Raw genomic sequence first — 22528 nt, 5'->3', positions numbered from 1 at the left:
CTTGATGGCTTGGGTCTGATTCTAAGGTTTAATGGTACAGAATGCATTTTTCCCATACTGCATGGCCTCAACATGAAGCCAACTATTCTTACTTAGCGCTACACCAAGCTAAAACAATTCGTTCTTACTGACTGAAGGTATTCAAGGGGTTATCATGACGCACATATCACAAAAGAATTTCTGACTAAAAGTGATTTTCACCTCACCTTCTTCAAGTCTCACATCTCACCCTCAGACCACCCCAGATAACCTGGTTTAAAAGTTCTGATCATAGCCCACCCCTACGTTCCCAATTATCCTTTCCCTGTGCTATTTTTTTTTTCTGTTTCACATTGTAATTAGCACCTTCTAATGTACTATATAATTTACTTATTATATTTATTGTAAGTTTCCCCTCACAAAATGCAAATTCCATGAAGGAATATTTGTTGTTTAATTAAAAGATGTATACCAAATAGCTGGAACAAAGTCTGGTTTTCAGAGTCACTTAGTAATATTTGTTGAATGAATGCATGTAGGGATTTTCACAAGTGATATTTTTAGAACTTCACCACTGGGTAAGCTGTGATTCCTCTATTAAATGTTAATATGCACTGGTGGCAAATGGTCATGTTTCCTGTAATTGTTTTTAATTGATGTTCTTGTCTGAAACTTGTCTGTAAGGTAATATGAAAAATTATAGTGAAAAAAAAACTTGCCACATATCATTCACTTTGTAATCTTGATTTTTTAATTTGCAAAAATAAATAGAAATGCCTGAGATAGGTAAAACAAATGAAGCATGTGTGGGGACACACTCGTTTACTAAATTCTGAGCATGTTGATACATGATGAAGAGCGGAACTGAATCTTAGGAATATGATTAGCAATGAATGGATCCCATATAGAAAGCTTTAACAAACAAACTACAGGCGGATGAGAGAGCCTATTTGATAGTTATTTAATTCTTAGAATTGAGCTTAATCCATAGGCTGACATAATATATTAGCATAACAGGAAATACTCTCTTTCTTAGTCTATTAGCTAATAAAATGATTAAAAATTACTCATTCTTATTACTTACATGATGAACTATTTTCATATTTGCTAGAATTCCCTGCACATTACTAATTGTGCAGGAGGACCTCCAAAATTAAATCTAAGAAAAGCAACATAGATTGAGATTATACAGATCACTGCATTGAGAAGTTCTGCAAAATGTGTATTCATAACACAACTAGTATTATTATTTTCTTAGCATGTGAGTATTAAACTGCACTTATAAAGTAAATCCGACCAGTTGGAAAATGTGCTAAAATATCTGAAAAATACACAGTGGTATGAGCATGCATTTCCAAATTGATTTATGCTGCACTCATATGTAACTGAGATAAAAGGTGTGTGATGCTACAGAGAAGTCAATTTTAAATAGGCAAATGAAAACCACCAATGGTTTTCATTAATCACTAACAGTAATTAATGATTTAATATTTGATGAAATACTCAACAACTTCAAAACTCAAAGAAAATACGAACAAAACATTGCAAGTTCAAGACAAATAAATACTTCTCATTAACTATAAGTGTAAAACATACTCTAATAAAAAAAAAGCACTTTTAAATCTTTAGTACGTTTGACTAAAAGAGCAACTTAGAGACTGCTCTGAGTCAAGTTCAGGCACCAATTGAAAAGAAAATTTACTTAAAGTCAATTAGTCACATTTAAAAGGACAATCTTTTGTAGAACATCAAAAGGAAGTTAAAAAAAAAAGCTATCCATGAAGATGTCAAATTAATGAAAGTACCTGGATTTTCTCAGTGTTAGAATATAATATCTTCACTGCAGCATCTTGGCTATTAATTCTCTATCATTCTAACCAAAATGTTATTTGCAGTTGTTCAAACCATAAAATATTTAAAGACAGCATATGTGCTATGTTGATGCTTCTATTTATATAGTTGATGTAATCAGAAGAATCTTCTCTACCTTTATAGTAATCATAGAATAGGCAACATTGCTACTTGACTGCATCTATTCATCTCCTACCCTGTTTTAATAACACAAGTGACACCTTAGAAATTATTCTTTGATCTTTCAATAAACTAAACCTGCTCAGACAGAAGAAGGTGAAAGAGGTTAAATTGCCATTGATTATTTAAGACACATCCATCATTTATTTAACAATCTCCTACATCACTAGAACTATTGTGTTTATAGGCCTTTGCTAAGACACTCTGAAATTATTTTTGCCATGTGCATTACAAATCAGAGCACATTGTACATTAACATTAGTTTCAAGTCTCCTGGTAAATCTGGTGCAGGATAGAGTAGTTTATTGTACAAACCTTTGAACTGATTCACTGTAGTGGATTTTTGGAAATTCTTTTAATCGTTTTTATTGTTATTGTCTTATGGGGATTTTATTTCCTATCTTAAGCAAAATGTGTAGCAATAGCTAACTTCCCAAGTAGACTATAGTAATAGATACTTGTCGTCTCTTATATTCTCACATTCATATCACTCAAACATGATTCGTAATGATCCATAAAGAACAATTTGTGGTTAATATTTGGCAGCTTTAGGAATAAAGCAAGAGACTATAAGAATCATCAATAATATGCAAGATTTCTACAAGATTTTTTATTATTTTTTTCAGAGAAATATTGCAAATTATAAGTATAGTAGTCGATGTGGATATATATGTATATTATGTATATACATATATGTATCATATTTTTAAAAAACTAAAATACTGTCAAACTATACTGCCTGAGAAAAATGTGAGCAAAGTATTGACAATTAAAAGATAAATGATTCTTATTGCATATGAAAATCTGAAAAGTAATTTATAAGTAGATATTGAAAAGTATAGAAAAGATACCCTAGTTATGGAAAAAATACACTATTGATGAATCATATATTCCAAATAGTCACATAATTCATCACATTTAAAATGCTTTATTTATTTCTAATTTGCTTATAGAAAGTATTTCTCGTCTCGTGTTTTTCCATACACAATTCTCTAAACTTTATACTACAGCTACATCTAATTACTGGTATAAAGTTCTGAATGCCTACCTACAGTAGTTAATTTGCTGATTTGGATGATTATGTCCTAGAATATATCTCACCAAGAAAGATGAAACACAAAATCTTTAGAAAGCATTATTATTCTAGTTAAAACTACTAAAATCATAACAGACACTTGTAGAAAGGGATCCTTTAAGGATTTACTACCAAGAAATTATTACTCTTTAACCTTAATTAAATCCAGGCAAATACACTAAACTTTCGTTGTCAAATATAAAAATAAGCTGGAATAATGGGGATTTAATAACAAGGATTAGCTATGTTCATGGCTTAATTTTTATTTACATGCTTAGAAAACTAAATAACACTGATATAAGACACTTTTGTAGAAACGAGAAAATTACAAGGCATAGATAGACAAATACATAAAAGGCTGCTAGTAGCTACAGCGCAGTTATCCCCCACAGGTACCATTCATCTCTTAGCAAGTATTTATCACAAGCGGTCCCGAAAGTATTAATAGATCTCTTATATTCTATGTTTATATCCAGACACTTAGATATTTAGAATTCAGTGTACCAAATGTCATTTCCTCATATTGGATAAAATTGAGTATTTGAGTCCAAATTCATTAAGTGTTTTCCCTTCTTGTTTTAAGAATACATTACTTTTAATAAAATATTACTTTTATTACTTTTAATAAAAGTTCTTCCACAAAGATCGTTGAAAAATAATCTAAAGTGAAAAATGCTGTATATAAATATCTGAAAACAATTTATGCAGCAATTCAAAACTTTGGTTTATTTCCTATATATATTTTTTTAGCCAAAATGCCAAGAAGCGATGGTCTATTTCCTAATAGAGACAAGCAGCTTTATATAAATATATTAATATATTTTGCAAGGCAAAACAAAAGTAACATCTATATTTATGTTATTTAAAATGATGATATGTAAATAAACATACATTTTATCATTACACACCTTCATTAAACAATTTAAATTACATCTATTCTATTTATACTTGTCAATAAAGTGCTAAAAATTATGTTAATAAATGTTTTTAAATGGAAGAGAGAGTTCTTACAAATATTACATACAGAATAAAGATGATGATTCCTCTATTTTTTCATCAAAAGGAAGTTTAAAGTCATGAACTTAAGCAAAACAACAATTTCATAGCTGTGTTTAAGACAGATTTTTGAATCAAAGTCATCTGAAATCATTCAGTGTTACCAGAAGCAATCTTGTATTCAAACATGTTTTACAATCTTATTTTGACAGTTCATCAAGTATTTTAGACTAAGGAAAAATGCTAACTTTCAATTAAGTTATTTTCTGCAGCCTGCCCTAAAGCCCAAAGAGCTAAAATATTATTGTAAATTTCTCTTTTGAGTTGTGTTTCCTTTTATGTGCCAGAATGTAAAAATGATGTGCTTAGTTTTGGTGATTGCAAACTTTATTAAAATGTTAGTAAATAAATTAGTACTTTCTTAATAATAAATTGTTCTAGTATTTTAGTATGTATCACCCATGGGTCTGCAAATTCACTAATTCAAAAAACTGTATTAGAGATGTTAGTCAAAAAAAAAAAAAAAAGACATTGGTATGCTAGTCAGTGCCTGTAATTATCTTTTTCAGTTCCAAAGGTACTTGGGGGTTATTTAAGAGCAAAAGATGAATGGGGCACCACTAAATTCTATTAAATCAATGCATGGACACAGTAGCAGCAGAGGTAAATAAGCTGTGGAGGTATGAATATCAACAAAGAAGATAAAAACGGTTTTATAAAGCTACTTACATCATAGCCTACGAGTTCAGTCTGTGTGGATTTATCTACTCTTGAAGCAAAAGCCTTCTGTAAATGCTGGACTTTTTCCTGCAAAATGAAAATAAACAAAAAACGAAAACACATTGTTGGTGAGTCATGGACTTCTCTACTAATATTCCCTACTTACTAAGATTTGATTAGTGTGCAATTCCTGATTCTCTGTGTGCATAATTTGCCCTGTTGCTGCTTTGCCTATCAGCTTAAATATTAAGACCTTTAATTTTCAGGTCATACATACCCCTATATTGCCATTTTTTTCTTTTAATACAAGAACCACTGACTCAGAACCACTGTTGAATCCTAGAAAGGCATTATTTGCTTAATTCCAAGACTAAGTGTCTCTGTTGTTTCTGGTGAGCTGTTTGTTTCTGTGTTTGTTTGTTTGTTTATTTAAAACTAAATTGATAGCAATTTTTGCTCTTGTTTCACACCATTTACATTTAAAATCCCACACAATAAATAATACCAGTGCATTACATTTAATTTGTTTTTAATTTTTTTTTCTTAATTCTCTCCTGGAATCTGCACATCTAAGAACTTTTACTTTAAAAGATGTGATACTAATCTAATCATTTTATAACTCAGTAAGGGAAGTAATACGTGAAGGAACTTAGGGATTTCAGATCTAAAGTACAAATATACTAATTTAAATCTCTTTTGACTGGGTTTCTGGCTGGAGCCTTCTCTTTTCAGTTCTAAATGTGTCACTTAAAATAAAAAAGGATCTTGAACTTAATTACTTTGCAATGTGTCTACTGTTCGCTTGGCACAGCTGGGAGTGAGGTACTCAGATCTCATCTTGGGGTTTTTACTACTATTACCACCCATTTTCAATGAGATCAATACTGTTTAGAAAGTTGAAGTTGAGGAAGTTTCCATAGAAGTTTATGTGATTCCACTAGACTCTCTTTTTGACTTAACTTGCTGTACAGAATATTTTTTGTTTTATTTTCTTTAGAATGCGTAATAAATTATCTTAATGCTAAAAACTGTGATTTAATTCATCTTTTTCCAGAAAAGGACAGTGGTCATCAAGAACCTCACTACCAAGAACTCAAATTGCACAACGCTCATCCTTCCCTTCCTTTCTTCTACCTTTCCCTCCCCACCTCCTCTTCCTTCTCTTCCCCATCCCAGTTTATTTCCCTCAACTCTAACCAAGATTTGCAAGTTATCAGAGTTGTTTAACAAAGTAAATACATCATTTAGGTAAACATTAATTTATTTTGACTTATTGAAATATAGAAAATAACAACTTTATGTACTATTAATGTCTCATAGTGTTTAACTTTCCTATCACAAAATTTCTAGCACTGTTATTCAGACAAAAATAAAATGGAGCTTAGACAATTCAGAAAGATGTAATGTGAAGTAAGATGTTAATTGTTTGAAAAGGGCAAGTGAAAGTGAAGTTTCCAAGCTAAATTAAAGTGAGATGTAATAAGTTGTGTTTATTTAGACTCATACTGGTGTGGGGGAAAGAACAGGGAGAAATAGTATGAGGTAAAGGAAGCAATGTTTATTATCATTGAAGGGTTGTTTAGAAAAGTTTACCTATTTCTGAAATAGGTTAGAGTCATGAGTGTCAGAAAAACAAGTTCTGTTATAAATCTGTATGTGTATAAACATTTGTGTAATAATTAGAAACCATGCACTAATGAGAGTGGGGAAGAATGGATAACAAATACTCCCATTATGCTTCGGCTCACATTTCTATTTTCAAGGGCTTCTGTCATGAGATAGAAGTTGGAAAGGATTGATAAAACTCCAGCTCATTGGTCTAAGTTCTAAGACTTAGAAAATTTAAATGAAAATAAGTGAAATATCCAAACAGCTTTACTAGTCAATTGTCTAATCAAAGCAGAACAAACAAACCTTAAATCAGGATTAGTTATCTTTGGAAATTAAAAAAAAAGGAAAAAAACAAAAAAAACAAACCAGACAGTTGTAACTAAATTTATTGTGCCTCCCTTTGCAGGCATTTTTACAACAAATATGTCATTTTAATTACTTATTATGTATGCACTTGCCTGCCATATTCAAATATGGAGAGTAAATTGTAGATTTCCAATAGACTTAGGTGCACTTAATTAAGAATTAAATATCTTATTTAGTGAAATAGTAGGAAGAAAATATATGCCAGCTTATGATAAATTTCTACAACATACAATTAAAACATTAAATAAAAACTATATAGCTGATAGAAGATAATTATCCATGGGTCTCTTGCACTTATGTAAGATAGGTGGATATTTATGAACTGATAAACTTAACATATAATAAAAAGAGTATTATACGTAATCACATAGAAGACATACCACAAAAATAGATATCATTGGATGGTAGGACTAAAGAGAATTTTTACTTCTTATGTAAGAAATTTATATATATATATATATATATATATATATATATATATATATATATATATATAAACTCTAATATATATATATGTACATATATATAAGAGTTTTCTTAAATTTTGAAATATTAATTTACAATTAAAGGACATACAAATATTATAACTAAATTATAACAGAACTTATTTAAATACATCATTTCACCTTATATATAAGAAAGGCAATCAGAAGAAGCAACTTGGAGAAGAAGAGAAACAGTTGAAGTATATTAAACTTTATTTTCCTTGACCACATGATTTAATATGACTCTCTTACAGTATTTTGTTAAATGTAAGCAAACATTGCAATTCTTTCTTCTAACTTCTCTCAGAGGAGCAGGGGATAATTGAAAAAACTCAACTTCTGGTGGACACATTTTATAATTAAATCTATAATCTTGATAAAATATCTCATTTTCTTTAAATTTTCCACACAGTGACAATATCCATACTAAAAAAAGCACACTATTTTTTTTCTTACTTAAGTTTAATAAAACATAGGTGAGCTTAGAATAAGCATGAAATCCTTTTGGCAGCAATGATATTATCAACCTAAAAATATATTCTGCTTCTACTTAAGTTGTTAAATTATTTATTCTTATTTTAAAATATATTTGTATTTATTTACATTATTATTCTTGAGTAACATAAACAATTATGAACAGTATTTATATATAACACTTTATTCATCTACATGATTTATTTTAAAAAAAATAATGCATGTTAACCTGAGCACTGTAAAACAAGCTGAAAAGAAAATATTCAGTAATTCCAAGTTATAACTACTTATTATCTTAAACTATTATTTTAATTACTTACACAGAAGTTTGTGAAATTAATCTACAAGGTGAAAGGGAGTTTAACTTTAAAAAAAAACAACAACATGAATACCTACTTGTAGTAGTTAGCTTTAGAATCTACAATAAAAGAAAATGTATTTTTATTAATGAAATTAACAGAACTGGATATCGGCAATATATATAATAGTGATTACAATTCTACTACATGAATTTGTAACTTGAGGCTAACGGGGGAAAAAATAATCTGTGTTATTATCCAAAATTTGAAAAAGAAAGATTTGCAAAGAGTAGGTTTGAATTAGGGGCAAAAAAGAAATATCTTAAAAATGTAAAAAAGAATACAATGACTCCTTAAAATTGTATAATCATGAATTTAGATTCTAAGTCACGGATATAAACATTAAGTTTATGGAAAGACATGATATTGAAAGACTGACACTGGAAAAGGAGAAAAGTTAACTTTTAAAATTAAAATATAATTCAACACAAGAAAATTCACAAAGTGATCTGAGTCAAATTTAAACTAGAAATTTGGTGGGTAAAAAAGAATTTGAACATCATTTTGTAATGGGGTTCAATGTCAATAATAAAAAAATACTTGTTAAAAAAATGCAAAAAACTAAAGGGTAAAATATTGGCACTGCTTAATAAAGTCAAATCCCAGGATGAGCTCAGGAATGAAAAGGCATTATCACAGAGATCACATTATTTTCAACCACCTTTAATGAGGGCATATCACGGAAGACATCTGTAGAATTATAAACAAGCACAAGAGTGATCAAGCAAATCAAACCACCTCACATAGAACATAAGGTTTCTTGGATATTAAAATGTATTATTATTATTATTATTATTATTAGTTTTTACTTTTTGTGATGGAAAATCGCTAACATGTAACAAAAAAGAGGAAGAATAACAAAGGATCCTCATGCAGTCTTCACTTAACTTCAATAACAGATATCGGTATCTAAGTAAATATTAGTTTTAGCTATATACTTAAATAGCTCCACTGGTCAATATTGTCCTTCAACTTAGATAAGAGAAGTTTGCATTGGGAGACCCAGCTTTGGAGGAAATGTCAAGAAATCAATAAAACAAACACCTGGATAACATATTTATTTTCATCTAAACTTATGATACCTGAACTACGAAATTGCCTGACATCTATAACCCACCACTTTGAGACTGCACTGGAAATATTTTTTTCAAGAAACAAGAACACATATCATTACATAGCATATTTTAAATTTATGAAACTCATTAACCCATAAGAGATTATACAAATTGAAAATATACCTAGATTTAAGAAGAGTTTATGTCAATTCATTTAAGAAAATGTAATTCAGGGCTTTTTATATGTTAGGAGATTAAAATCATTGAAGATAGTTGTAACCCAGATAACTGAATGCAATATTCTAGATGTAAATCATATGGACATTTATCCTAATAGATAGATAGACAGATAGATAGACAGATAGATAGGTAGGTAGGTAGGTAGGTAGGTAAGTAAGTAAGTAAGTAAGTAAGTAAGTAAGTAAGTAAATAAATAAGTAAGTAAGTAAGTAAGTAAATAAATAAATAAATAAATAAATAAATAAATATATAAGATAAATCTATCTGATTTCTTTAGTGTTTATGACAGGCTTATCTATTTTTTCTAGTTTAATAATCTTCTCAGTAAGGGGAAGCTAATTAAGAAAGTACTCATCCTCATAAACAGGGACATTAGAGAGATGTCTTTGAGTTCAATCCTCTGGAAGCTAAGGACATGACTTTTCTGGGATAAAAACATAGGCATTTAGTGACTGATCAGAAAAACCACGAGAGAAGTTGTGATTGAGAAATATTACCCGTCACTTCGTAAGTTACATAAATGTTTACTCATTATGTTGTGCACCTGAAAGTAATATATGATATGTCAACTGTAACTGAAAAATAAATAAAAATTACCAATAAAAGAGAGAAATATTACCTAGATTGTTTGGGTCTGGCCCCTCCATGATTCAAGATATTTATTAATTACATTTCAAATTAATTTCACAATCACTTCTTCCTCTTATATTTACTGCCACTACCCTATCCACTGCCTAGAGGTGAGCAGGGAAATGGAGCACAGATGTGTGCCAGCTGTGCACAAGCCACCACCATTTTTTTACTCAAATAGCCTCTGTATTGGATTGAATAGTGTCACTCCCGAAGTCTTATCCACCTGGAATTTGGGAATGTGACCTTATTAAGAAATAGGATCTTTGCAGATGTAATCAAGTTAAGATGAGGTTATGCATAGTTAGGATGAATCACAAATCCAATATAATCGGTACCCTTATAAGAAGAGGGATATTGGGACACAGCAACACAGATATACAGAAGAGAAGACCATATGACAAAAGAGGCAGAAATTGGAGTGATGTATCTAAAAGTCAAGCAATGACAAGGACTGCAACAACCACCAGAAGCTAGAAGAAATAATGAAGGATCCTTCTCTAGAGACTCCAGAGGGAACATGATCCTGAGGACAACTTGATTTCTGACTGCAAGGCTCCAGAACTGCGAGAGAATACATTTATTTTGTTTTAAGTCTGCCAATGTGTGGTATTTTGTTACAGCAGCCAAAGAAAACTAATACAGCCTCTTTACTGATACTAGTCCTGTCTATACCATACTTTCAATACTCTATCTTATCTGTAAATAACAGCAAAGTAACCTGAAAATGTGATTTGGATCACATCTATCTTCTGCTTAAAACCTGTTACTATCTCATTCCAATATTGTAGCCACTAACTTCATGTGCCAAATGAGCACTTGAAATGTGGCTAGTCCAAACTGAGATGTGTTGTAAGTATAAAATACACACTGGATTTTGAAGGCATAAGTACAAAAACACTCATTAATAAAATATATTGCAAACAATTTTATATTTATTACATATTGTATGATACTATTTCAGATAAATTAAGTTACATAAAATAAATTTGAATATTAAATTTTATAAATGACTACCATTTATACTTGTTTTGTATTTCTATCCAACAATACTGGTCTACACAATAAAAAGGAAACCTTTACCAAGATGTAGAGCCCCTGCCTCTCCCAGCCCCTATTTAATATGCTAACTCCATTTCATACCAGTCTTCCCCTTGAGAAAGTGACTATTAGTCATCTCTTTTCAGTTCCTTGAGTGGACCAAGATTTTTCACATTTAAACTTTTAACACACTATTTCCTTCATCTGAACTGTTCTTCAGAGTAAGTGTTATTGCCTTAGAGATATCCTATCTAAATTACATTCTGATCTACAGGTGATTCTCTCTTTTAACCTTTTTTTCCCCCTAAATGTCTCTCATTTCAATTGGCAATTATTTATTTTAGTTGGCTGTTTGCCCATAATTCAGTCTGTGCTGTGCACTACCATATAAGTTGCTTACCACAGGATCGTGTCTACTTAGGGCCATATTGCCTCTACACTGCCTAATGTAGTTTTTGGCATATTCTAAGTGCTTGATACTTTTTTGAATGAATGAGGGATCTCATACATCTCTCATAGGTGTATGAGAGATGATGCATAAGGTTTGAGAGGATTCACCGGATGCCAGATGGTGAACTTGACATATTATAGAAGCAGTTGCTTTAGGTCATTTAATATTGGTGACACGACAAGTCCAGTAAAATTTCTGGCATCTGCATGGCATATAAATTTAAGTTAGGGACATACTGGAAATGATATATTAACTATGGGGTTATTCTAGTAATTCTAGGCTATACAAATGACTTAAGAGGAAACAAAAGAAAGGGAGAAGAAAGCAGAGATACAAAAGTGAGAGCCTTAAAGATTACCAACAAATCAAACATCTGTCTGAGGATTTGATGCCAAAACAACAAGTGAGAAATACTTTCACGGATAGGTTGTTTTGTAACGTATATATAAATCTTATATACTTCATCCTCATTCTTGCCCAAATTTTATATTTTGTGTAAGAAATTAATGAGGTGATTCATCCAATGAAGGCAAACATGGGAAAACACGGATGTAGAAATGTCTTCTACAGGACATAGGGCCCAGGAAAGTTTTTTGATACATCAAGTCCCAAACATTCCTTTCTAAAACAACATCCTACTCTATAAAACACACTTTCTCTTTGTCAGGGGACCTACCATTTCCCTGGTCCATATTTGCATGAGGGGACTTCTGTTAGAAGTACACTTCTGGTTTCTTTCCCTACATTTCCCTCACTCCTCTTCATCTATAGACTGGTAGGTGACTTTAAGACAAACATGCTCTACTTCTTACTGGCATGGCCTGTCCACAGGATGAAATCTCACTTTGTCTAGACATATGTTTACAGACTCTTTCCCAGTGGAAAAGGTTGCTATTTTCCCTTTGTGTCAGCAACGCCAGTGGTTCAGTTCAGTTCAGATAATGTATTGGAAGCTTATATGGCTGCATTCCAACCCAGATTTGGATTGTATTATATTATAATTCAATCTCTGAATCTTCTATTTTATAATTAGTTCTGAACTTCGGAGGGCAAAGGGAGTTATTTATTGCCCCTTCCAGACCTCAAAAATACACACACATGTTGAATCAATTTGGAAAAATGGACTTTGACTATAGTTACTGAGAATTTCTAGGAGAGTTGTATATTGTTGACCAACAGAACAATCATAAAATCTTAATTCAACCTGGAAAGTTGTTCACTATATATATATATATATATATATATATATATATATATATATATATATATATATATATATATAGTGTGTGTGTGTGTGTGTGTGTGTGTGTGTGTGTGTGTGTATATATATATATATATATATATATATATATATATACACACACATATATACATATAGTGTGTATTGCTGTAAAGAGAAACCTGCCTGCAGTACTGAGATTGACCTCTTGCATGTATGGCAAAGATTCCTCTAGCTTTCTTTGATATTTTTTATTCAGGAAGGTCAGGTATTATACCCTGTCCACTATCACTATGTTTTAAAAATGAGATTCCCTTTTTGAAGAAAAGATTTACTTGAGGGGATTGTGAGCATTTTATTTTATTGACTTAATTTTAATGTATATGAAAATTCTTACAATATACTGTGTATGACACAAAAGTCTTCAAGGCAGTCATTCATTTACAGCAATATGCTGATGACAGCATTATGGAAACACAAGTAAGTACAAGGGAGACAAGAAGAAGATCACTACAGACTTGCAGAGTCAGCACAGCATTCTAGGTTGACAATCAGCTAGAAAACGACGATGTCATGAATCAAACTTCGCCAAATTGTCCACACATTTCAAACTTCACTGTCAAACTCAATAAATTCTGAATGTCATAAAATGCATTATCCTTCAAATTTCCTTCAGCACCCTCAAAAGCAAAAATAATGAAATAAAATAAAACCCCATACATGTATATCTGAGGAGCAGAATCTAATAAAACACAGAGTCTGAAGGTATTATATGTGACTAGAGAAATTACTTAGCTGCTTTGGATGTCTGTTTATCCACCTTTTAAACAGAATTGGTAGGCAAAGACATTTAAAGCTAGGCTTAACTGATTCCAACAAATATTTAATGAGTATTACTTCTTAAGCCATCTATCAGTAATTATAGTACATTTAATGATGTAAATTAAATTAGGATTTCACTTTGTGTAATTAGAAATATGATAATATTTTATTTTCTTCAATGTTTGTTTAATTATTTTATATACTTTATATTTACAAGTAAAATTATTTCTATGAAATTTTTGGCTGATTATTCACTGTGAGCTGTTTTAGAGCCCAACTCCTGAGCAAGACACAACTCTGCTAGTTGTGCAACCAGCAGGTTCTCTAAAGAGAGACTGGTGGCGCGGCCAGATGGCTCAGTTGGTTAGAGCGTGAGCTCTCAACAACAAGGTTGCCAGTTCAATTCCCGCATGGAATGGTGGGCTGTACCCCCTGCAACTAAAGATTGAAAACAGTGACTTGGAACTGAGCTGTGCCCTCCACAACTAGACTGAAGGACAGCAACTTGACTTGGAGCTGATGGTCCCTGGAAAAACACACTGTTCCCCAATGCTCCCCAATAAAATAATTTTAAAAAAGAGAGAGAGGGACTGGTATATATAGAATGCAAAACATAATGCTCTCATGACATAGGGAATGATAAGCAAAATGCTATCACCCTTGCAGTTTCACTGCTTATAGTTCACAGGGGAGATAGGCTTCCATTAAGGAAACATATCAATAGGTACAAAATTACAAATTTTGATAAGTGATACAAAGGGAAGCAATGAGTACCTAGACGGGAGAATAAAAATGTGATGATAGCGAACACCTTACTGAGGAAATGGTTCTTAAGGTTAAACCTATACTGGTTATGATGGTGGAGTTGGTAAACTCTGTGTGTGCTTCCTCTTACAACTGCATCAAAATTACAACTACGCTACACAACTATCATTGAGAATCACCTGAATTCTAGCTGAACAGAAGTCCTACAACTATGGACATACAGAAAAAGCCACATGGAGACTGGCAGAAGGGGCAGAGATGAACAAATGGTTGATCTCACACCTTCCTGTGACAGTTAAAAATCTGGAGTGATATCTTGCCTTGGATATCACCTACCACCCCCTGTCCTGAGGAGCAAGGGGTCCAGTTTCTCACCACGCTCCACAGCCCAGGATTCCAGTGCATGGAAAAGAAGTCTCCACAAGTTCTGGCTGAGTGAGAGGAAAGTGGTTGAATTCCCAGGTGCTCCTCTTAAAGGGCTCGTGAACTTTGATGGACTTACTAACAGACTCACTCACTCTGAGCTCCAGACTGTGACAGTAGCTCGAAAAATGTCAGGAAACAATGGGGAGGAATTGAATTGTTGGCTTCAGGGTGAGGGCTGGAGGGGAAGATTTCCCCTAGACAGAAATGCTGGCAGAAGCCATTGTTGCTTTGTTGTGCCTTTCCCCCTCCTAGCCTGCAAACTTAGGAAGGTGCCATATCTGAGTCTCTGTCAACCTAGCTGACACATTTTGCCCCACTCTGGTGATTCCCTGAGACCCCACTCCCCTCATCCTGTGCACCCACCCAAGCTATTTCCAGTGGTTTTTCCATACAAATGGCCTGCCTTGACTAAGGCAGTGGATTTTCCCAAAACTTCTCTAAGGTTCACAAACCCCAAACAGGCAGCATCTGGCTTGAATGTGTCCCATACCTCTTGCTGACCAACCCTAAGCAAGCACTAGCAGCAGCTGGCTTTGGTTCCATGCATGGCCTCTCCCAGGCACCTCCAAGCACAGCTTGGGGGACATCCATTAGTGGCTCACTTTGTGGCTCATTCCAGGTGGTCCCTGGTACGGCCCAGGCTGTGGCTGAACTTGTTCAGCAGTGGGGTTCTCTCCCAGAAGGTCTCAGGACAGGCATGCCCAGTGGCAGGCTTCAGATGAAGTTGGAGCATCACCCTGCTGCCTTCAAGGATGACACACTGGACCGGCACCAGAGCCCTCCTAGAGCAAACCCTGCTCTGTAGGGTCAGCCTCTGTACCACAGCTTCTCCACTGTAGTCACAGCCAGTCCTCACAAACAATGAGCTCTAGGGTCAATCCCTCCCACTGACATGTAAACAGCATCTAAGGCTCAACTATAACAGGAAGACACACATAAGCACACAAGGGACACACTTGGAGTACCCCACAGGACACCTACTATACCATTCTACTAAGACTAGGAGGCACAGCTGCCCTACCTAGTATACAGAACAAACACAGGGAGGCAGCCAAAATGGGGAGACAAAGAAACATGTCCTAAATGAAGGAACAGAACAAAGCTCCAGGAAAATAACTAAACAAAATGGCACACAATTTACGACAGGTAGAGTTCAAAACACTGGTTATAAGAATGCCCAATGATCTAGCAATATTTATACCAGACTAAACAGACTTTAAAACAAAGGCTATAACAAGAGACAAAGAAGGACCCAGTAGTCCCACTTCTCAGTATTTATTCAAAGAAACCCAAAACACTACTTTGAAGGCACACATGCATACATATGTTGATTGCAGCATTATTTACAGTAGCCAAGATATGGGGTAGCCTGAGTGTCTATCGATGGATGAATGAATAAAGAAGATGTAGTACATATATACAACGGTATATTACTCAGCCATAAAAGAAAATAAAATCTTGCCATCTGCAACACCATGGACGAACTTAGAGGTTGTTTTGTTGAGTGGAGTAAGTCAGACAGAGAAAAGTCAAATGCCATGTGATTTCACTTATATTTGGATCTAAAGAACAAGATAAACAAACAAACAAAACAGAAACAAATTCATAGATACAGATAACATTTTGAGAGTTGCCAGATGGGAGGAGGGATGAGGGATAAGTGAAAAAGGAGAATGGATTGAGAAGTACAAATCGGTAGTTACAAAATAGTCATGAGGATGTAAAGCATAAAGAATATAGTCAATAATACTGTAATAGCTATGCATAGTGCTAGGTGGGTACTAATCACTATGATGTGTAATCACTATGTTGTACTTCTGAAATTAATATATCGGATACCTACTATTATTGATATATATATAGTATATATATATGTATATATATATACATATATATATATACTATATATATGGTTTATATATATAATATATATATATATATATATAAAGTATATATATATATATATATTTTTTTTTTTCTTTTAAAGGTAAAGGTTAAATCTGCAGGATAAGGACATAGACAGGCAGTGAGTAGGGGACCATATGAAAGAAAGAGATTGGCAAAAGCTCAGGAAGTGGAGAGTGGGGGTAAGTGTATGCTTTTGTGCACTGTGTGTGTGTGTGTGTGTGTGTGTGTGTGTGTGTTTAGAAACTGAAAAAAGTACTAGTGCGACTAGAACTTAGTGAGCAAGATGAATATCAGCATAAGATGATTGTAGGCTTTGCTAAGCATTGATTTTATGTAAAGTTCAGTAGGAAACAATGGAAATGTTTTAAGTATGATTCAATTGTATTTAGCCAACATTTTTCTGGCTGCTATATGGAGAAAAAAAAATAGAGGCAAGGGAAGTATGAGAATAAGGGAATTTGGAAGATAATATAATAGTCTAGAAGAATTGCTTTGGGAAAGACGAATATTTTCCAGTCTCAAAATAAGAGCAAGATTTAAAAGACAGTAATATATTGAATAGATCGGTTAAGAAAAAAGAAAAGTCGAGAATGGCACCCAAGTCTGTGTTCTGAGCAAAGTGGAAGACTGGATGGTTGTGACATTGCTAATATGGGGAACACTGCAGGAGAAACAGGTTCAATTAGAAGTGGGAGTGAATGGGAGATCAGGAAGCAGAATGGATTGAGAAGGAGGGTGAATAAGACATGTTGAGGTGAGATAGCTGTGAGACATAAAGCATATATGAGGTGATATGAGGCGTAAGGGATAGTTGAGTTGCTGAAAGCTATAAAAGTGTTAGTAACGGGGCTAAGAACGTGCAGAATATTTAAGTGAATGCATTCCTCTTTCAGATGATAAAGCTCATCTTTTTAACCAACACTCCTCCTTGCCCCCTGCACACATCCATACTTTCCTAGGAACTTCACATTCCTCCACTCCAGCCACATAGCTACTGCCAGAGCTGCTGGGTAGTGCAATGTGATAACTGTCACAGTTCATGGATTACAGAGAGTGGACGTTATATTCAAGATGGACTAGTGACGATTTTGGTAGAAGAAGAAAAATAAGTTAATCTTTCTTGTCATGCTTGGATCAAAAGCAGTTAAGTCTGAGAGCTAGAGTAGTCAAGTTTATGGTGGTACAACAAAATAAAAGTTGGTGGAGAGAGAAAGGGAGGTAAGGGAGAGTTAGGGAGAGAAGGAGAGACAGAGTAAATCTAAGAATAGCGGAGGTGAGTATAGAGAATGAAAGTTACTATCAACTCAATTGTTGAAGTTGTTCCTGGGCCCCAGTCTCAGTCTTATCTTTGGTTTCATGAGTGATTCAGGTAGTCTTTTAATAAATTCCTATTTTCATTTGTGGTAGACCAAATTATTTTCCTGACATTTATTATCAACAGAGAACTAATCAAGGAAAAGAGAAAGTCAAAACTGAAATTCAAGGAAAGAGGACCAATCCAAATTAAATATTCCTAAAAAACAATAAATCGTGGTAGGATCATAAGTAGCCATCTTAAAGTCTAGTTGTGCTTACTATGTTTGTTTTAATATGTATTTAAAATTTGGATTTCAATACATTAGAAATTAAGAAATTAAAAATAAATGTTACTAATAAAACATATATAATCACTTTCTGTGTATATCTATATGTAATACTTTCATGTTGGCTACTATACTTACTTATTTTATCTATTTTCCATCATATTGCTTACATGTTAGTTTGCTATCAGCTCTTTTTCCTATTATACCCTAAACTTTTCAACATCAAAGAATATTAATAGCAATTATTTTTAAAACTAGACAGTATATTACAGATACAATGTTTTCAAATGTCTTCGCACAAAACCTATAAAAGGACAGAAAATTAACACGTTTTTCTTTAGTGTCTCACTAGCTATTTTTTTTTAAATTAAATTTATTGGGGTGACAATTGTTAGTAAATTTACATAGATTTCAGGTGTACAATTCTGTATTACATCGTCTATAAATCCCATTGTGTGTTCACCCCCAGAGTCAGTTCTCCTTCCATCACCATATATTTGATCCCCTTTACCCTCATCACCCACCCCTTACCCTCTGGTAACCACTAAATTATTGTCTGTGTCTATGAGTTTTTGTTTCTCATTTGTTTGTCTTGTTCTTTTTGGTTTATATACCACATATCAGTGAAATCATAGGGTTCTCTGCTTTTTCTGTCTGACTTATTTCACTTAGCATTATACTCTCAAGATCCATCCATGTTGTCACAAATGCTCCTATATCATCTTTCCTTAACGCCAAATAAGGACAGAAAATTAAAAGTGAAACTACTCTTCTCACTCTGGTTCCCTTTACAAATGTAAACACTGTTATGTGTTTATGTTTTTATCTATTCTTGAGGTTACAACAATAATTTAAAATACAATTTCCTCTATTTCTTGATTCATCACATTTAGACACCATTGACACGAAAATAAAATTGTGAAGAATTAACATACTTTTTCATACTTTCTTTACTTTCTCTTTAACCTTGCAATTTTCATTGGCCAAGTAATTATTTATAATAGTTTTTAATTCTATTAATAATCACAATATTTTAAGTGATATATTTATACCGATTTCTTGACATGTCAGATTTAGCTAGCATCTCACAGTCCTCTGTTATGAAAGGTTTGGGCATTAGTATGCTATCCTTTCTTTCCCTCTCCTAATTTCAACTTTAATTTTTATTTATTATTAACATTTATACTGTTGGACACAATTAGATTGTTCTACAATTATAATAAGTCTTACACTTTGTACAATTTATCGTAAATATTGGAAAATATGGTTATGACTTTGATATGTAAGTTTTATTTAGGGTTTAAAACAAGTTGTGTAATTAGTCCCATGAAAAAGGAAATGCAATTCCAGTTGAGTGAATTTTCAGAGTAAATTCTCTGAATAAAAAGAAAAATCTTTTAAAATTCAAAGCCTAATGGAACATCTTCCAATTTCATCCTTCATTCCTTACATGTGAATTTGTAATGGACATTATACTATGGCAGTTTGCTGTTATTACATTATTTGCTGAATCTTTAGGATATTTAGACAATTTTAGAACCATATTGAACATTTTTGTACATACATTATTGGTTTTTTATTCTGAATTATTTCTTAACTTGTGGGAATAGAATTAATCAAATAGTATGAATATCTTTATGGCTCATGTTATGTATTGCTAAATTGTATTCCAAAAGATTGTAACAGGTAAAAATGTCACTAAAAATGAGTATATGTACCAGTTTTTCAGCAATGCTCCAGCACTGAATTTATATTTAAATAAAAAATATTGGCTAGATTGGTGAATATAATATGTGATTTCAAGTTTTTATTTGCTTACTAACCAGGGAGAATGAATATTACTAGGTGTATGAATACAAACTTTCCCTTTTCTGCTTTGTCTACTAAATTTATTTCACTTTATACTAGTTAATAAAAAATATTCAATTTTGAGGCTATTACATAATCCCTACTGATGCCAGAGGTTTAAGAACTAAGTTGAAGTTGACTTGAATTAACACTATTATTAATAATAGTGTTACTTCAACACAGTATATCAAAATTGCAACAAACAGCATCTCATCTACCGTTTTCATTCATTTTATTAATAAAACATGTACAGCTTCTTTGAACAATGTCTATCCCATATAGGCAGTCCACTTGGCTAGCCTTCATACATCACAATCACAGCATACTCTAAACAAAACCTATCATCTTCTAATATTTTTCTTTCTTTTTGGATTCCCTGTACTGGTAAAAGGTATCATTACATAAGAATCTCTTGATGAAGACCCTAGGAGTGGTTCCGGTTGTTTAGTTTCCCACATTCATCCATCACAAGTCCAAGAATTTCTCTTCTTCAATATCCTTCAAATATGTCCTTTCCTCTGTATTTTAACTGCCAGTGTTTACTCCAGACCCTCATAAATTGTCTCTTGAATCACTGCAATAACTTTTTTAACAGTATTCTCTCCTCCAGTTTTATTTCTCCTAATATATGCTCCATATTGCAGCCAAACTGATTTTTCTAAAATAAAAATCAGATCACGCTTCATTGGTTTCTTACAAATTCAAGATAAGTTTAAAACTCTTTAGCATTATTTATATGGTTCTTCGTGATCTGGTCTCTGGCTATTTGTCTGGTCTACCACTCCCCAGGATATTATAAAGTCCTAAAAAGAAAGTATGGCTTTCTGTTCAAGGAATCTGACAAGCTCTCTGAGGTGTCTTTGTTTTTTATTATACCTCACCCAAAGCCTAAAGTATGTCTACTTTACCTTTTTCTTCACTTGGCTCAGGATCTTTGTGATTTAAAATGTAAATGGTTTTATACATTTCACTTCTTTTTGGATCTATAAAGTGAAACTAATTTGATTCCTGCAATTACAATGCAAATGGTTCCACATATTTTTATTCTTTTTGAAAGAGCTGAGCAAAGCTAACCTTGCAAAGTGCATTTATTCTTAGATCAACCTAGTTTTGGTTTAGTCTAATGCTACCAACCTCTTGTAAACAATTCAATACAGACTTTAATAATCCCAAAGAGCAGTTTTTAGGTACTCCTAAATATCATTGCTGTATATGATAACATGTACGGGGTTTATTATGAAATACTATATATAATTTTGGTTGGTTATCTAATGCAAAGGAAAGAATATAGCTAGAACATTTAAAGAGTAACACTTCATTAAAGAAATCTATTGGCAACTTCAATATATTCCGTTTTCAACTCTTAAATACTTAACACCTGAAGTAAGGAATATTTGCTCCATTTTTCATAAAACATCCAAATCAACATAGGAAAAAATATGTATATATTTAAAATCTATATTTTATTGAAAGTAAATATATGCAACTGTAGAGTTTTAAATCTAACTTTCTTAATCTAATTTCATTATTCTATTAATTTCAATCTAATTTCCAAGTTGCAAGAGGATAATTTTAATGAAAACACACACCGATTTCTATTAAATCTGTCTTAGTCTGTTTGGGTTGTAATATAATGAAATACCATATACTGGGTGACTTATAACCAATAGCAATTTATTACAATTCTGGAGGCTGGGAAATCTAACATCAAGGCACCAGAAGATTTCGTGTCTGATGGGAGCCTGCTTCCTCATAGGTGACGCCACCTCACTGGGTCCCCACATGGTGGAAGGGATGAGAGATCTCTCTGGGGTCTCTTTTATAAGGGCACTAATTCCATTCACAAAGGCTCTGCCCTCATGATCTAATCACCTCCTAAAGGCCCTGTCTCCTAACACCATCACTTTGGGAGTTAGGATTCAATATATGAATTTGTGGGAGAGGGGACTCAAACATTCAGACTAAACCAGAATCCCAAGCACTACCAACTGTAATCATATGGTAAAAAGCTGAGCACCACGTCCAGCACATGAAAAGCATTTGATGACTAATGGAAATGGCCATCATTGGTACTTGTAAGTATGATGTACCATTACTAATTGATAATGAAAGAAGAATAAAAACAAAAAGAGGTGAAAGTATGAGAAAGTGGGAGGAAATAAATGGTGGAAGAAATAGCAAACACAAATAGAAGCAGGTAGAAAAGGAAGAAGAGGAAAAAGGGGAAGAGGGGTGGAGAAAGGGGCCAGGGAGAGATAGAAACAATAGACAGTACAGGCAGTGTTTCTTAGAACAAAGCAACTTGCTTTCTTGGAGGGCAAGTACTGTGGAAAATTCACAAAATAAACTGGAATTTAAACAAACTATAGTTGTTTCAAAGTATTTGTTGCCTTGGCACTTCCAGTTTAAGGTCATGTACTCATGTTGATGCTTTCATGTAAGTA

The 22528-nt window shown here is 32.9% G+C and overlaps 1 protein-coding gene across 5 annotated transcripts in view; it reads right to left on the bottom strand.

The window, feature by feature from the left end:
- The window catches only part of CCSER1 (coiled-coil serine rich protein 1), a 1122213-nt gene that overhangs the window by 486833 nt on the left and 612852 nt on the right, over nt 1-22528 (bottom strand). For all 5 annotated transcript variants that reach the window (XM_081047475.1, XM_081047472.1, XM_081047474.1 and 2 more), the window contains one exon: nt 4811-4888. In XM_081047475.1, the coding sequence (XP_080903601.1) occupies nt 4811-4888 (78 nt within the window). The remainder of the gene's footprint in view (nt 1-4810; nt 4889-22528) is intronic.

The sequence above is a fragment of the Rhinolophus hipposideros genome (genome assembly GCF_964194185.1).
Source record: "Rhinolophus hipposideros genome assembly, chromosome: 1".
Lineage (NCBI taxonomy): Eukaryota > Metazoa > Chordata > Mammalia > Chiroptera > Rhinolophidae > Rhinolophus > Rhinolophus hipposideros.
This window is presented reverse-complemented; position numbering and strand designations above follow the sequence as displayed.